The sequence below is a fragment of the Myotis davidii genome, unplaced genomic scaffold (genome assembly GCF_000327345.1).
Source record: "Myotis davidii unplaced genomic scaffold, ASM32734v1 scaffold471, whole genome shotgun sequence".
NCBI lineage: Eukaryota > Metazoa > Chordata > Mammalia > Chiroptera > Vespertilionidae > Myotis > Myotis davidii.
This window is the reverse complement of record NW_006283354.1, coordinates 1,028,003-1,045,558: the sequence shown is the minus strand read 5'-3', so window position 1 is coordinate 1,045,558 and position 17,556 is coordinate 1,028,003. Positions and strand designations below refer to the sequence as shown.

At 49.7% G+C, this 17,556-nt stretch overlaps 1 protein-coding gene across 10 annotated transcripts in view; it reads right to left on the bottom strand.

Moving 5' to 3' along the window:
* Positions 1-3,772: 3,772 nt before the first annotated feature.
* LOC102752500 (core histone macro-H2A.1) overlaps positions 3,773-17,556 on the bottom strand; it is a 62,341-nt gene continuing 48,557 nt past the window's right edge. For 7 of the 10 annotated variants that reach the window (XR_001513754.1, XR_001513751.1, XR_001513753.1 and 4 more), the window contains 3 exons: positions 15,590-15,679; positions 12,023-12,197; positions 3,773-4,526 (listed from right to left, as the gene is read on the bottom strand). Coding sequence is in view for 5 of the 10 variants with exons in the window: in XM_006753537.2 (XP_006753600.1) it covers positions 4,361-4,526; positions 12,023-12,197; positions 15,590-15,679 (431 nt within the window). In the remaining 5 variants the exon portion in view is untranslated. Of the gene's footprint in view, positions 4,527-6,950; positions 7,163-12,022; positions 12,198-15,589; positions 15,680-17,556 lie in introns of those variants that run through there. The other 3 variants (XR_001513746.1, XM_015563495.1, XR_001513755.1) reach the window with 3 other exon arrangements.

Below are 17,556 nucleotides of genomic sequence, written 5' to 3'. Positions count from 1 at the left end.
ATGGGCGTGTGGGGGGTGGGAGTCACTCTGTGGGGAGAAGAGGAGTGAGGAGGAAAGTGCTTTCTGTGGAGGGTTTCTGAGACTCTCCTCAGAGTTGACAAAGCAGCCCGGCTGCGTTAGTTTTTAGGGGTCAGGGAAAGGCCAATCTATTTACACACCTTTGCTGAGGAGCATGGGGGGTGGTGAGGGGGCTGGGATTAATGAGCAGTTTTATTGCCTCGCTTGTCAGGAGGGTCATGTGATATTATTTTGATATGGGGGCCTCAAAAGCAAACACAACAGGCCAGGTTATACACAGAAGAAAAGGGGGCCTCACCCCAGCCATTAGGCATTTCCCTTTCTTCTCAGTCCAGGTGGGTGGGGGTGTGTGTGAGGGGCAGGACCCTCCTCCCACTGCCAGTGCCTGCAGGCCGATCACGCCAAGCGGCACCAAGGCCAGCTCCCAAGATAACATTTGTCTGTGGCGCCTGGCAGTGAAAATTTAACATCGCAGTTGCTAATGAATAAATTGGCCAGGACTCCTCCCATCCACTGCTGCCTCTGAGGAGGGGGAGAGCGGGACAGCTCAGGGTGACTGTGCAGCCCCAGTGACAAACCGGGGAACAGAGGAGTGCCTGTGCCAGCACTGACTGGCTGAGTCGGGCTTCCACCCTCCTCTCCACCCTCCTCTCCACCCTCCTCCAAAGGCCTGTGCGAGCACAGAGCAGTCCTGGGACCGGGCAGGGGCGGATGAGAGAGGGAAATTACTGCCCACATCTGGTTTCTTTTCTTTTTTTGCCTTCTTTTCCCTGTTGGGGCTAACTGTAGCTGTGACCAGCCACCTGACCCAGAACAGGAGGGAAGAATTCTGCCAGATAAACAAATCCACATACGGACAGCTCCACACACTTGCCAGAGATAGGGCTGGGGAGCAGAGGGCAGGACAGTGGGCTGGCCTGGCTGCAAGTGGCGAGACCTGGGTTCCAGGGGAAGCTCCCCAAGGTGGGGCTGAGATGCCTGGTACCATCTTGCCACTTATCTCCTGTCACCTTGCTCTCTTAGCCTAGAACATTCCAACCTTTCCTGCAAATTCCAGCGCTTGCTCTGCTCCAAGAAGCCCTCCCTGAGCACTCGAACTGGTGAGCACACTCCCTCCTCTGAGTGCATATTCAGCAGGCACTACTCGGGGTTCCCACTCTGCTAGGCAGGGGCTGTATCTCACCTGCCTATGTAAGAGGCCCTGATCTGAGGCTGCATTCATAGGAAGACCCAATAAATCCTTGTTGGCCACCAGGTTGCTTTAAATACACTTTCTGTTCGCCTCTCGACCAATAGGTGTTTATGCTGCCAGGGCTGACCACACAGGACACCTATCAGTGAATAGACAAGAGGCCCTGCCTAACTGGCGCAAAGCTTAGGGCTGCGTACCAAAGGAGAATCCAGCCCGTGGGTGGGGAAGTGGGAGAGCTGTTTGTAGTCAGACAGCTAGGTTCAAATCTCAGCTCCACTACCGGTAGCTGTGTGACCTTGAAGAATATGCTTTACCTCTCTGTTGAAGTTTTCAATCTGTAAAATAGGGATCATGTAACCGACCTCATATTGCTGCCAGGAGAAGCTGATGAGATGATGGGTGTAGAGGACTGGTGTGTGTTCCTGCATACAGTTATTACTGTCAGTTTACTCTAGTTCGAGCCTTGGTGCAGTGTCAGATCTCAGATGTCATTTAGAATCTCCTGGAGGAGCAGTACAGAGATTGTCTATATTATTCAGGGCAGAGCCCTGCTGTCCAGGGCAGGGTTGCTTTTCAGAAACAAGTGTGGGGTGCGGGTGGGGGGACGCTGTCTGCCTTGTGCCACGGTGAGATCACGGGATGCCTCGCCGACGGTCGGGCTGGGGGACAGCACACTGGCAGTGGGACTCACTGACACAACTTACAGCAGAGGGGAGGGTGGGGACAACCTGCATGCAGGCCTCCCCCTCAAAGAATCACTTCGTCGTTGGTAAATGTATATTTTGAAGAGAGAGGCATGTGGCCTTTTAAGAGGTTCCTTGCAGCTACCCCAGTTTTCAGAGTAATGAGCTGTTTTCTTTTTCCTATAAACATGAGGCTGACATCAGAGAACAATTTTTGATCCCAGTTTTAAAACGAACTGGGTGGTTTTTTTTTTTTTCCCTCAGTTTCATTGAAAAGAATATCTTCAAGGAGCCCACAGCTCAGGGGCACGATGCACTCTGGATTATTGGAAGTTTAGAAACATTTAGGTGATTATGGTAAATAATTCACGCACACCCTGACCAATGCAATTTATTCTTTTGTGCCAGCACAGAGGAAAAGCAGAAACCAGCCGTTCCTCTTTTACTTCCCAGTCCTACTAGCGCCACCTAGTGGAGATATGCACTAGGCACAGGATTTGCTTCTCTGGTGTCCCTTCTCCAAAAACTAGGGAAATGCCACTCGCCTAGAAGCCTTTTAAACCTTAGTGCCATCTGTGTTTCTGCCTCTGAGTTAGAAATACCACCAGGGGCAAATGACTCTCTAGTTGCTGATTAGCGTGCCCAGGGCCCTGCGGCACAATGGTCGGCGTCTCGGCGTTTGAACTTGGTGGTCACTGATTAGCAATGTTACTTCTGACACAAGCAAGTAACTTCAGTTCTCCTGGCCTCTGTGTTCCCAGCTGTGAAATAGCTTTAATAACAGAACCTGTCCTATGGGGCAACCACAAGGACAAAATGAAGTGATGCCCATAGGGGACTCAACACGGTGCCTGGCACTCAGTAAAATACCAGATTTCTAGTCAAGAAGTAAAAATAAGTAATCTAAACCCAGTAAAGATCTTAGGGAAACAATTTTACGTCTTAATAACACCTTACATTTAGGAGGAACTTGGGAAGATTCTCTTTCAGGTTTGAGTTAGAAGTAGTTGCCTTTTCAATGAAGAGGCTAGTTGTGCAATGGCTTAGGACTTCCTTTCGATTTCCATCGTCACAGTTTCGAAATCAGAAAGGATCCTTTACATTCACGCATGATACGCAGTGCGCTGCATGTCTCCTGGCTAAAATGTGCCTTAGAAGCAGGCACGTCTTTCTAAACAGATAGAAGCAGTCTGCATTTTAGGCAAATTTAGATGACAGCAAAAGTACATTTGAAGCAAACAGTGTCTGTGTTTTGCTGAGTTTAGGTAATAAGAGTTTAGCTACTCTGGTCCAGCTGGGATCTTTCTAAATAATCCACATCCCTAAACACCCACAGCTGGGGGGAGGCATGTAAACACTGGCAGCACATCTTGGGGACCTTGGTGGTGGCACGTTGCCCTCGGAAAGCTCCCGGTACCAGCGACCCCATCCTGTAGGAACAATAGGCCCAGCATAGCTTTGGCAGAGGTCTCAAGGCTTCTGCAGCTCCATCTGGTAAGTGGCCAGGGGCACGGGGTCCAGCCATGAGCCCGAGAGGCCGGCAAGAGTGGATGAGTACCAAGAGAGAGCTGAGCTCAGAGTCTCAACACCTGGGCTCTGGTACCAGCCTGCCACTTGCCACCTGCTTTCAGTATAGTATCTGCGTCCGAATCTATGAAATGGGATAACACCCTTGCCCAAGTGTCACCAGCATGAAAGAAGAGACTTTCTATAAACTCCACCAGCCATTAGGGCCTGAAAATGCCCCCACCTGCCTCTCCCGTTGCAGCGACCACTGTGATGTTTCCCGGGGGTGGGCTGCCGCACCCAAGACCCCCGTCCTGTGATGAGAGAAGCTGACTTTGGACTCAGGGGCACAATAACTACAAACACACTAAGCAACAGTTTAACATTTTACTAAATCAATTCACACAAATTCCAAATATAATTAAGGGCAACAGATTCTGTTCTGCCTTTTAAATCTTCCATTTTCAAATCCATCATTAAGACAAAAAAGTAAACAAAAATTAAGTCTGCGGTATAGTCATGATTTTTCTTCTTGAGGAAAAAAGGAACATTATAGCAAAAAGAACGCCACTGGGTGTACAACAAAGCACCACGACACACGGTTACAAAGCGGGCTTCCTGGGTTCTGCCACCCGTGGTGGACGCTGCTCTCCCGGCTGCTCTGTGGCAAGCAGGGCTTCATTAAAATAAAACAATAAAATCTCCTAGGTCACACTCAAGTCAGACACAGTCTGGAACACAGTGCTTAACAACAGTAATGCCAACTATCAGTGCTAACGTGAAAACATTTTAGGTCGAAACAATTAAACTGGAAACCAAAACCTTATTTTCCCTAGATGAGCAAAATTGAAAACGAAAGGGTTCCCGCCTCCCAGTAGGAGTGAAGGGTTTTTTTTTTGTTTTTTTTTTCTTTCTTTCAAATTGGAGGCAGGGGGCACGGTGCGGTTCGTAGTTCCTCAGCCTAGTTGGCATCCAGCTTGGCCATTTCCTGCACGTAGATGCCTATACTCTCGCTGTCAAAAAGCACGAAATACACTGTTTTGATGGAAGAGGACATTGTTGACACGAAGTAATTGGAGATGGCCTTCAGAATCAGCTGAGCTGCTGTCTGCTTTGGAAAACCGTTCCTGTAAGACAGAGGACAGGGCTCAGCAACTAGGGAGGAAAGGGCACTGGCACCACCCTGCCCCCGCCCCCCAGGAGGCTCTCAAGGCCACGTGTGTCAGTTTCCATGAGCGGTGTTGGGTCCTGTGGCTGCTGATAGACAGGCATGAGGAAGCCCAGTGCCCACCAGACAAGGGAAGGACGAGTGGGCAGAGGACTGACCGCAAGAGACTGTCCTGTGTGCAGAGGAGGAAGCATGCCAGAAGTCTCTGAAAGCCAACGGGCAAGCAGACAGATCTGTATTCTGTGGCACGTGGTGTGCATTAAGCTTCCCCTAGACAGCATGAGCTCCCATGTTTGTTTTTCCAGCATCACTGTGACCAGCAAGGGGCCTGGGACAGAGTCCAGGCTCTCAAAGGCTCCCTGCGGATCTCAGTCCCAGAGGACGACTGGAGGCTGGTGCTTCTCCAAGAAGCTCTCGTCTCCATCCACACAAGATGGGAGGTCACGCCCTTCACCTGGGTCCTTAGGTTCATGGGTGCTGGGCTGCTGGCCAGGAACCCACTCCAAGCACTCAGCAGCCTGTAGCACCCCCGGGGCCAGGGCATCAGGGAGCTGTGGGTGCTGAGGAACAGTGCTGGGCCAAGTGGCTCTTCATCTCAAGGGACAGCATCCAAGTCTCCAAGCCAGACTGGTGTGAATTCACATGCATTTCCATTTAGAGTAAATGTCACATGGCAATTTGGGTGGTGGGGCCTCAGAACTTAAGCAAGAATCTGAAATCGGGACTCCATGCAAATCCCAGGCTATCATGGTCACTGCTGCACATGCAGGACCCCGGTGACCCTGGGGGCCAGTAACATAGCAACTTGCCTCGTCTAGTGGAAACACTGTGGGCTTCAGAGCCATTGGTCTTACCTAGATTCAAACCCCTTACCCCGGTTTACACTTCAGGATACTGAGAGGTAGTTTTCACGAGGATTTCTTTGTTCATCAGCAGATCTACAGTTGTCAATCTGCTCTGAGCCTGTGGATCCACTGGTACCCAAAGTGCCTGACCAGCCTGCCAGTTTCAGCTGGACTCTCCCTCAGACTGGGGACCTGCCGCCAGGTGAGATGCCTTAGAGCATTCCAGCCTCACTCAGTGGTAGCCAGGGGTCTGGCCCCCTTAGCTGTTGGAGAGTTGCGTTCATTCTGTTGTCAGTGCTCAGAGCACTTCTGAAGCACAGGAGAAAACCATTCCTGTGACTTGCTTTTGACCAAACAGGGCTTTACCCAGCTTGGCGACGGACCCCTGGTAACTTCTGGATGCGTTAGAAGTGAAGTCTATTCTTACAAGACAGGGTGTCACCCAGGGTATGTTCCAGCCTGTACAGGGAAGCCCACTGGCGACAGTGGGGTGCCACCCGGAGTCAGAGCCTCAGCCACAGGCGCTCCTGCAGGCAGCCAGTACACACATGACTGGGCGAGGACAGTGGGCCAGAGGCTGCGGGGACAGATTCAGAGTTGTTACAGCCTGAACAATACGCACAGCTTCCTCCTGAGGAGACCCCGGGGACTCTGTCTACTACCAGAGTCGGGGTGACCACCAGGAGGGGGGGGACAGTGCAGGGAGAAGAGATGGGAACCCCAAGTGGCAGGTCGTTCCCCTCGCACCTTTCCCCACTCTGGGCTTGGCAAGCTCCGTCCGGGAAGAAGCTGTTCTCAGCACATCTGGCACAGGTGCCCTGACTACTCACAGGCATTGAGCACAGAGGACGGGTTATCTGGAAAGTGCTGGAGGAAGCCAACCCGACCTTCTGTCTCAGGGGGCATCTGTCTGGTGAGCATGTCCTCAGGGGCATGCGTGCAGCTGAGTGTCGTGGGGGCCCAACTCGCCCCTGTAAGGGCAGCCCCATTCCTGAGAGGGACCAGCCAGCTCTGGGGAGCGGAGTGCAGGCACCGGTCACTGCATCCTTGGACTAAGGGCCCATTTTAATTTTCTCACAAATAGCAAATGTTTATTCTCCTGCTGTTCACACAGCTGCCACCTGAAGGATGGTCAGGTGATAATGACCCCATTAGCTTCATCCTGGTGGGGAAAGGCAGCCAGAGGAGGAGGCAGCCTAGGGGCTGGCTCGTCACTGGGAGCAACTGTGCTCGCCCCCAGGAGCTCCAGGGCTTTGGACCAGGCAGAGCCCTGTCTATGGACGTGACCTGGCTGGGTGGGGCTGAGCAGAGCTGGGAGCCCAAGATCATGCTCCACAAGCTACAAGCTCCCCTAGTGAGGGTGCCCTCCTGCCCATCTCAGCCTCACACCTGCACAGGTGAGCTGGGCTGAGGTGAGGGCCTGTGGGACTTCTTGAGGATTACTGTTGTGTGGCATGATGGTCCAGGGTGTTTGCTGAAAGGGTCTCCCTGGGGCACCAGACCCTGCCTTTTATTCCCACAGCTTTCCATTCCTCTACCTGGGACCCTTGAAAAGGGCTGTGTGATCTCAGCAAGGGGATATTTTCAACGTTAGCCAGGGCTGAGGAGGGCCTTGGAAACGCAGGCTGCTGGGCTCCACGCAGGGAGCTGACTCACAGGTGTGGGGACTGCCCTTTGGAGCCACTGTTCTTTGTGGAGCCAGCAGGACTTTATCATCTGAGCTTGCAGGGTGGGCTCACAGGTGAAGAGCCTGCAAGTGGGGACACAGGTAGGGATCAAAGGGTTTAAAGGTGCAGTGTCCACACCTGCATGCCCTCCTATTGATGGAGTGCGGGCTGGTCTGGCCTTGTCCTTCAGGGTGGCTGTGGGTGAATGTGAATCTGATCTGTTTCCAGGAAAATGTCTTGCTGCTGACCCCGTCCCTCTGCGCTGGACAGCCACAACCAGAGGAGGTGGCCACACTGGACCCCCCAGCTGCCAGGAGTGGAGGTAACAGCTTTCCTAATGTTTTCAGGTGGGGTCCCGTGTTTCCTAGTAGCCACAGAGAATATGTGATGAAATGGAACATACAAGTAGATGTTCTCACAGGAGTGCTTTACACAGAGCCCTGCGCCCTTGAGAGGGACAGCTGTGGCACACGCGGCGACCTGGAGCCACACAGGATTTGACTTTGGGCCCTGTCTCTGTGCCTTGTTTCCCCGTCTGGTGCAAGGGGGTCGGTAATCAAAGTACCTGTTACCCGAGGAGGCTGTGAGGATGAGCAAGATGCTGCACCGAGTCCTCCTCCAATGGCGTATCTGTAAAGCGGGTGGTCTCGAAGGTCTTTCCAAAGGCTCACCCAGTGGAAAATCGCCTCCCCACTCCAGACCCTGGGATAGCTGATGGGTGACAGCTACTGTCGTTGTAATTACCCTGTGCTAATAATGTGGCATCAGGCCCCAGTCCTCTTGGAGGGCTGTTGGCCATGGCTGTTGGTATGACGAAGCTTGGCAGGGGCACAGGTAGGGGTTCCTTGGTGTGGCGCTGCCCAGGTTCTGGAGAGCTGCTGCCTAAGGTGTCTCCCTCGACTTTCGAGGGGTTGCATAGGCACAGCCCCTCTGCACACCACTGCTGCTTGGCCATGTCGTTCGCCGTCTTCCCCCATCTCAGGCCTACTGCCCCTGTGACCATCACTGCCCTACGCTGCACTGTGCCTGCCTTCTCGTGAGACCAGATGCGCCTCCTCTGACACACAAGCCAGCTTGAATCTGACTTGGATGGGCGTTAACCTCTCTAGGCAATAGTGTCCTCCACTGGAAAATTGGTGCCTCAAGGATACACATGGTGATGACCACGATGGTGGTGATGTGGTTGCTGCTGCCCAAGAAAGTAAAGGCGCCCCTCATATTCCCACTGGGCCTGACCCAGTGGCCGTGGTTATGGCATGTGTCTTAAGTTTCTCTGTGGCTAAGTGCTCACACCCTGCAAGTTTATCTGAAACTTTGAGCTTTTTTTTTTTCTTGATCTTGCCTTAAGCAGACAAAGGACAGATCTCTAAGCTTCCCATGAAGTCACTCCAGTTATGTCTGGGACAGCTTTTCCTAAATGTCTTGGGCCTCAGTTTCCCTAGACTGGTGCAAAGGGACCCTAGGGACTACCTGTCTGGTGCCCTCTTGGATTAGCCTGCTCAGTGATGGCTGGGGACCGGATGGCAGAAATGTGCGTTTGTAGGGCCACTTCACAGAAGAGCCCGCTCCTTGCATGGAGCATCGCCAAGCATCCCTGTTCCCGGAGAGCTGTCCTCCAGTGCTGGGCAGGGCAGGCCCAGAGCTGTGCTGAGGAGGCCAATCAGGCATCTAGCGGAAGAGGCTGTGCCCGGGGTGAGGGAGTCCAGGTCGGTTTTCTGGAGGAGACGGACTGGGAGCTTGCCCTTGAAGGCTGTGTGGCGGTGACGTGGATTTTAGATGGAGTCTGATTTTCTTGCTGGGCCTGTCTAGTTGGCTTTGCTGCTTGGGAGTTGGGTAGGGCTGGATACCTTGGAAGCTTGGGGGATGTGAACACTCATCTGCTAGGATTAAGGTCTCCCTCACACTGTGATCCTGGGCCCCTCCATTTTTTCATGTTCTGTCTGGCTTTGAGTAACTGTCTATCTGAAGTTGCCCAGTGAGAGGCCACTCCACCCAGAGATAAAGACCAGGTGCTACAAACTGGAGAAGCCAAAATTCAGGTGGGGATGATGATGGGCCTCTATCCCCCAAGGCTAGAGAGGGGTCGAGGTTGACATGTGGTGGGTTGATAAGCAATTCTCCCTAATTCAGTTGGTTTCTGTCCTTTATATTTCTTGTCTACGGTTCATGTGTAGGGGCTAGGGAAGCTAAAGGCTGTGCCTGGGCAGATCAGGGAAGTCCAAGTGGTGGTTCCAAGGTTCTAAGACCCACTCACATAGAGTGTGCAGGCAGTGGGCGAGCCTAGTGGCATATGAGGAGGCAGGGGTTCCATGTGCCTACTACCATGAGCACTGAAACCAAGGGCCTTCACTCAAATTCTGGCCCTACCAGTTGCAAGCTGTGTGACCACAGGTGAGGGACTCAACCCCGCTACCTTCCATTTCCTTCCCCTTGAGTGGAATGAATACCAGCATGCACCTCTGGAGTTGCTGTGAGAGAACGCAGAGAAGGCTTTAGCACAATGCCTGGGGCTCAACGAATACCATAAAAGGTAGCTTGAAAAAGACGAACTGGCTTTCCGTTTAAGCTCATAAACCTAAGGAGAGTTTAATCAAAGCCCCAAACTAGCTCTTCCCTATGGACTGCCCCTCCGGAAAGGGGTCACTCCCTAATGTCAACCAGAGCTGAGGGGGTGGAGGTGTCCATAAATATTGTGACCGAGTGCCCAAGGGCAGGATGTCCAGATGCCAGAAGTGGCTTCCCGAGGCTGGGTTACACCCCCAGCTCTCATTTATACCCAGTGGCTTTGAGACTGGTCCGGGGGACAATGGGTTGGAGGAAGGGAGTGTAGGGTCATGGTCATCCTCCATCTGCCAGGGACGCAGGGCCTCGGCTGAGAGAAAGTGAGCCCACTTTACCAACATGTTTGCATTGATATCGCTTTAGTTCCAACATGACTTTTATGCCAGGGACAGTGGGTGCCACAAACAAGCTGTTTTATTTCCCCTCCTAAACCCCCTGTGATTTACTGGCCAGCTCTGGTGTAATCCCATTCTTTACTCATGAAAGAGAGGGTGGTGTTTACACGGTGCTGTGGGGCAAGGTCTGCCTGGCAGATGTGGGCGGCTGTGCACATGTGCTTACCTTAGGAATTCCACCCTCTTAAAAGCTTTCAATTGATTATATCTTAAAACTTTTTACTCCATGAAAAATGTAAATGAGTTTGTAATAACAGATGCTCTTTTATGAGAATTACTTTTATGCTTCAATTAGAAATTCCCCAATAGCCATATGAAAGAGCATGAAATTATTACCTCCAATAATGGCTCCTATTGCTTCTCTCTTCGGAAGCACCTTTCATCAGAGTAGATCAAAGTGCCTCCAAAGCACTAATTAACTGAACCTCAGAACTGCCTATAAGGAAGGGCAGCCCCCAGACAGAGAGGGTGATTCATTTACCAAAGGTCACACAGCAGTGCAGTGTCAAAGAACAGACCTTCTGTGGAAGGTTGGAGAAGCTGGCTATTTATGTTCTGATACAAAAGCATTTTGTAAAAATTTTTTAAAGTCTTGAATTGACTCTGGAACTGCCGCTGGCACCTTATGAAGCCGCTGCCTCTGCAGAGCCCTGACTTCCTTGGGCACTGAGCGGGGCTGGAGGCAGAAACCCAAGCAGGCTCATGATCTCGATGGGAAGCCCAGGTGCAGCCAGGTGCTGATACAGAGCCCTGGACTGTGGCCTCTCTTGGGCCCAAGATACCAACAGCTGCAGCCCTGAAGGCCATCTCCCTTTGCTCAGGGCCCAATCCAGACCGTAAGCCTTTGCAGGGAGGACCCTGGTGATGTGAGGGCCATGGAACCTCTGGGGTAGCATGGCTCCTACAGGCCCTCATGGCTTCATCAGAGTTCTCACAGCCCTCTTCCTCATTTCCAGAGCAGGCCTAGGATGCTGCATGAGGGATTGCTATGCCTGTTTTACAGAGTAGAGATTTGGGCTCAGAATGGAGGTCAATTTATGTGCCAGGACTCAACCCCAGGCCTGTCCCCAACCCAGAGCACAGGGAGGTGGGGTGGTCACCACCCTGGCTGCCCCATCAGCTTTTCAAGGACGACCGCATCCATGCTGGCTCTCTGGGTAGTGTGTCTGTTGAGGGGCAGCTGTGCTGCTCCTCACAGCCTCGATGCGCTCACTTGGGGATAATACAGGGCTGAGAGGTGGGGTAGGTCCAGCCACATTTCACTCTCACCTAACTGCCCACTCAGTTCCAGCAGGTTCCACGTCCTCATTAGCAGGGTGATGAGGCAGAGCAAGCAGGTCTGGGAGGTGAAGGTCGCTTGGGAACACATGGGTAAGAGACAGAGGGCTTTACCCTGGGATGGTTCTGGGAGGGGTCCTCCTTCAGTTAGATTCCTGCATCCACACCTCCCCTGTCCTCCATGCCCATTCTCTGAGCCATCGTCTGACAGTCCCAGTACACTCTGAAGTTGCCCTCTGTGATGACACTTGCTGTCGCAACACAAGTTCTATACTGTCCCAGGCTTCCTGTCTCACTCTACCTCTTCCACTGTCCCTCACCACTGCTTAATGTGTGCATTCTTCTCAATTTTTTGCCTCTCTTCCCCTAGAGCAGTGGTCGGCAAACTGCGGCTCGCAAGCCACATGCGGCTCTTTGGCCCCTTGAGTGTGGCTCTTCCTAAGCCTTAGGAGTACCCTAATTAAGTTAATAACAATGTACCTACATATAGTTTATATTTAAAAAATTTGGCTCAAAAGAAATTTCAATCGTTGTGCTGTTGATATTTGGTTCTGTTGACTAATGAGTTTGCCGACTACTGCCCTAGAGTAAGGCCAGTGCTTGAAATCAGCCTCGGGTGACTTTGTACAGTCAGAGCTCCATAATTATGGGCTAAATATGCAGAGAAATACACCCATGGTTGCCACAGTAACAGGCTGGTGTCCTTACCTGCCACTGCCGATGGATGGAAACGCGATGGACTTCAGCTTCTTATCATCTGCCAGAGCCAAGCAGTTTTTCACTGTCTTCTCCAGCAGCTCCTCACATTTGTCTGCACCCCAGACTGGGCTGTTACAGTGGATCACAAACTTGGCGGGCAGGCCATGTCCTGCACTGACAGCAGCTGAAGGGGACGAGATAGGAACAGTGTTTGTCCCTCAGCAAAGAGCACGGCATTAGATGCCAAACACAGACCCATTCTCCAGCCACGGTACTACTGCCTGCTGAGTTGGGATTCCTATGTAAGCGTGAGCTGGAAACTGCTCCTCAGTAAGTCCTCTCACTCTGGGAAGCCAAGCCAAGACCCAGCCTTGGAAAGTTGGCATTGGCTGCATCACCACAAGGAATTTTAGCCAAGATTGTAGAAAGTTCTTCCTCTACTTTCTCAGAAGGCAAAGCCTTAACCATCTAACTTGACTGTGTCAGAATGTTTGCAGCCTCCAATTAATTGCCTTTTGGGGTCTCTAACCCCCTTTTCTCAAGTGCATTCATGTGCTTATATAATTATGATGTATCTACAGGTCTCCCAGACACAGTTCAGGATAAACTTATGAGGGAAGCAACCCGGCTAGCATGTTCGCTGCCCTGTTCTTCTCCCTAACTATTTAGTTTTGACAGAATTACCAGGTGTACCGGTTAATAATGCGGATTTTGTATTCAAAGAAAATTTCAAGAGATAATTTCAAGAGAAACATCAAAAGTGCTTTATTCAAAGTAATGTCCATCGCTAGCTACACATTTCCCCTATCTTTCAGGTAATTTGTGGATACCGCCCCAATAGAACTTTTCTTGCTTTGAGGCAAACCATTCAGAGACCCAATTTCCTACTTCTTCGTTCGATTTGAAAGGGTGGGTTAATACTTCCCAGGCAAGATCTTTTAACGTGTCTTTAACTGGTTTTGAAGTGTGTTATGGTGCGTTATCATGAAGCAAAATTACTTCGCCGTATCTTCTGGCCCATACTGGTCGTTTTATGATCAAAGCATGGTTCAAATTGATTATCTGTTGTCTGTAGTGATCAGTATTAACAGTTTCACCTGGTTTTAAAAGCTCATAATACATTACCACCTTCCTGATCCCACCAAATGCAGAACATTGTCTTCTTTCCGAAGCAATTTGGCCTTGCAGACGATGTTGATGGTTGACCTGGATCAACCCATGATTTTGTGCATTTGGGATTCTCAAAATAAATCCACTTTTCATTGTCAGTCACAATTCAGTGCAAAAAAGACTTTCATGCCAATGGAGCAACATTTTACTGATGACTTTTGGTTTCCCATTTATTTCGTTCAGTTGATGTGGCACCCATTTTCCTTCCTTTAAAATCTTTCCCATTGCTTGTAAACGATCGGAAATTGTCTGCTGAGCAACGTTTAATCTTTCTGTAAGTTGTTTTGGAGTTTGACATGCATCTGCATCCAATAATGCTTTTAATTGTTGGTCTTCAACTTTTTCGGTTGACTTGGGTGTTGTCTTTCACATCGAAATCATCCCTTTTAAAGTGTTTAAACCAGTGTTCACAAGTATCTTGAGATGGAGCCTGTTCACCATAAGCTTCCTGAAGTATACGATAACTTTCAGCAGCACTTTTCTTTAAAATAAAGTACTGAATTAAAACTTCCTGCAAATGCTCTTTTTTGGCACGAAATTCAACATTTTTAAGCATAAAAATATCTATGATGTTAACACCTTCAGAAAATTTGACATGTGATGTTTTTAAGCTTGCTGTCAATACAACAAAATAGCATACATATCAAATCGCATACATATCAACCAACATACGTGTAACTCCATCTATTGAAAAAAAATCCGCATTATTAACCGGTACACCTGGTAGACTGTTTCTAGGATGAAACTATTTTCTTTTGCCAGAAAGGAGCCTTTCTCCAACTACACATAGCAGACCTGCTCCATCTCTGTCTGCCCCCCCCGCCCAATGAAATGGAACCAGCCAGCCTGGTATCTCCTAGAGCACGTTTCAGGATTCCTGTGTCCAAAGATGTGATGCAAAGGAGGTGGCTCTAAGTCCCAGGATTGGTGAGTGCTGCCTGCATCCTTCTATCCTGGAGCACCTGAACATCCCCACAACACTGCGACAGGAAGTTCACCCAAACTTTTTGGTTGAACATGTCATTAGTAAGTGATTTGTGGGTATTGTCTCATGGTACAGTAGAAATAGCTCTGGACCAAGATTCACGAGTGTGAGTGTGCATCTTGACGAGGCTTACTGACTGGTTTGAGAAGTCTGAGCTGAAGTGCTGACCTATTAAAACCAAAGACTGGGTTTATTTCATTGGTCTGTCCATGTGAGACATCACTGCTCAACTATGCATGGAAAAGGGTGGAGAAAAACATGTTAACAGTGATTATCTTTTTAAAACCTTTTCTAAAATCTTAAAATCAAGAACAAAGTGTGTTTTTGTTATTAAAACAAGCGAATAGGTCTCTAGCCATACTAAATCTAATGGGTTTGCTGAGTTTGGTGCATGGCAGCACTAGGGCCACCAAGTAGGCTCAAACTGAACACCAATGGGAGGACACTGGGCAGGGGCTGAAGAAAGGCCAGGAACCCTGGCCAGGTAGGTTATGCTGTGTGTGTCTTCCCTTGTTCGGCGGAACTGGCTGGGAGAGTTGGATAATTGTGCCCCTAAGCAAAGCCATGTCCCTTGTAGGCAAACAACTGGCAAAACAGAGGTCAAAGGCACAGAGACCCATGACTAGCGTAGGCTAGCAAGCCATATGTAGTCCCTGGGGGAAAAAAGGGTTATGATGGATGGACCCTCTGAGAAGGGATTCTGTGGACACAGTAATTATTGATGCCTGTATTTAATTAAGATTCATTTTAAAAGCAGGATTTGAACACAGAATGGGCACTGGGGACCATCTAGTAAGAAAGGAAATAAGAGCCTATCCTTGCACAGCTGTGGGCTGACCAGGCCACACCCCTGTGGACTCCAGGCAACCAGGAGGCCTCTGCCCACCTGAAATTCCAACATCTAGGCCGGCAGCAGTAACCAGTACTCTGCCTCTACAGACCTTAGCACCATTCCTCCCCACATCAGATTTCCCCTGTATCAGGAACAGTGTAATTGGCAAGTGAGAAATGTGTCTTTATATTTTCCCATTAAAAGCACAGATGGCTGAATAAAAGTGATTAATTTGCATCTCTCACCAGCAGTTTTACAGATGGATCAGTAGCACTATCTCTAATTCTCAGAGCTTAAATTTGCCAAATTAGACTTCTGTAATTCCTTAAAATTTGACATCGAACATCTAGAAGCTATTTTAAGCAATAAAGAAAATAAAGAAAAAAATTGGAAAGGCGATTTCCACAACCCTTAAGCTCCCCTGACAATCTGCATGTAACAAAAGTCTAAGTTGTAAAGTCAACAGGTTCCCCCTCCATCTCAAAGATGCATCTGTACTGCCACCTCTGAATCCCAAGCTGTCTCCTAACTGCTTTCCCTAACCCCCTGCATCGCCACACCCAAGCATGCCCGTGCTTCCTGCCCTTACCTCCAGCCACTTCCAAGGGCCCATTCTTTTTCCGGAGCTCCAGGACAGCTTCCACAAACTCCTTGCCTCCTTTCTTCTCCAGCGTGTTTCCTAGACAAGGACAGGACAAGCTCAGGTTGCCACTCCAGTGTCTCAGGGCACACACAGACACTTAGCATGTCAAGTGACTATATACTTTATATGATCTGACCAGCTAAATTCCCATATGGCTGCAAAACAGGAGCTAAGCCTCGGCTGAGTGATAAGAGTGAGATGCAGAAGGGCTTCACCAGCGGCCAGATACCACCCTGGCACTGCAGACCCTTATTTGGGGGTGACTCAGGGCTATCCTGGATGAGCCAGAGATTCGAGAGATGGGAGATGTCTGTTCTTTGTGAGCAACCTGCCCTACGTGCTTTCTGTTGGCATGAGAAATCACATGGCTTCCAAGGCTGATACCTCCCCTGGATTTTCTTCTCTGTCTCTGGGGGAGAACCCCCAAATAAGGAGGTTTTAGAAGAAGCATACCATGCTCCCATCAGGCAGCTAGCTCCCCTCCTGGCAGCAGGCCCAGAAGAAAGCATGCAGATTTGGTCATTTCTGGACCAATGTTATTACCATGCTTAGTTCTTATTTTGCAGCCTGGACATATGTGAATACAAAAAAAAAAAAAGGCCTCAGACAGAATTTCCTTAATCACACTTATGATTCAGAATCATTTCAGGTAAAGGAGAGCAACATCAGAAGCAGAGCTTAGAGATGAACTTGTATTATCAAAAGCTGGGGAAGGAGGGTGGCATCGCTGTTCAGGAGTAGGAAGCACTTTTCCTTGTGCATTAGGGTATGTAAAAACTAACCGATTTCTGCTATGAAAGCCAAGCTCTCAAACAAGATCCCAACACCGATAAGGTCTGTGTGTTAAATGTCTCATGTGGGACAGCAAGCAGTAACCAAAATGAGAGATGACACCATCCTTTAGAGTTTGGCCAGAATGGGGTCTCGGTCTTCCTTAAGCTCTGATTCTTCAGTTTTGCACATTTTAAAGTACTTTTCCTCACGAGAGGACAAAATACTCCCCTTAAGATTCACCATTTGTCTTAGAAAAGTCAAGAATGGGTCAGTCAGGTGCATCAGAATGCACCAGCCCAAATTCTCTCAGGATTTGCCCTGCAATGACTGGCGCTGGTTTTCTTAAGAGAAATCTGCCTCGTTTGAATGCTTGTTCTGGAGGGGCAAACTGACCCCAGGAAGTATCTAGAAGGAAAATCAGAGGGCCTGGGCACTGTCACCAACAAGACAGCCCCAGGGTTAATGAAAGGTACTGACCTGTGAGCCATCTGACTATAGAAGTTTGGGGTGCATGAATGAACGTGATGCAGGCCGTCACCCACAGGCACGCTCAGCTGACTAGGAGGAGGCCTGGCTTTCAGAGAGATTAACTTGGGATCCTTGAGGAGGGAATCCAGCATCCCTCCTCATTAACTCAGACTGCCCCCATGCCTTCTTCTGTCTTGGAAAGCAGTGAAGGAGGCATTTAAGTGGCAACTTCTACGTGTTTCTGACAAAATTCAGCATCAGAGACAGTGGCTGAATGGGTTCAAGGGGGCAGGTTCAGGCATCGTGGCTCAGAGACCCCACCCACCAGGAAGTGGAGGCTCTAAGAATACAACCCAGGTGAGTGAGGCTCACTTACAGGTTCACCTGAAATATTTGTGCCACTGAGAAAAATGAATCTGCTGGATCCCAAAATGCTACTGTCCAGCTGCACCCGGTCTAGCCTTCCCCCCATCCCAGTCTCCAGCTTGAAGGAGGGAGACAAATGTGCTCTAGACAGGACTAGTTCAGGTCCTCATTCTCCATCCTATTTACTCTCTGGGACAGCTGGGAAATTTGGAAGGGAAAATAAAATCAGTACTATATTAATACTACCAACTCAACACAAAATATTTGAGAAAATGGGCTGACTTACAATTAAAGGTTCTATCTTA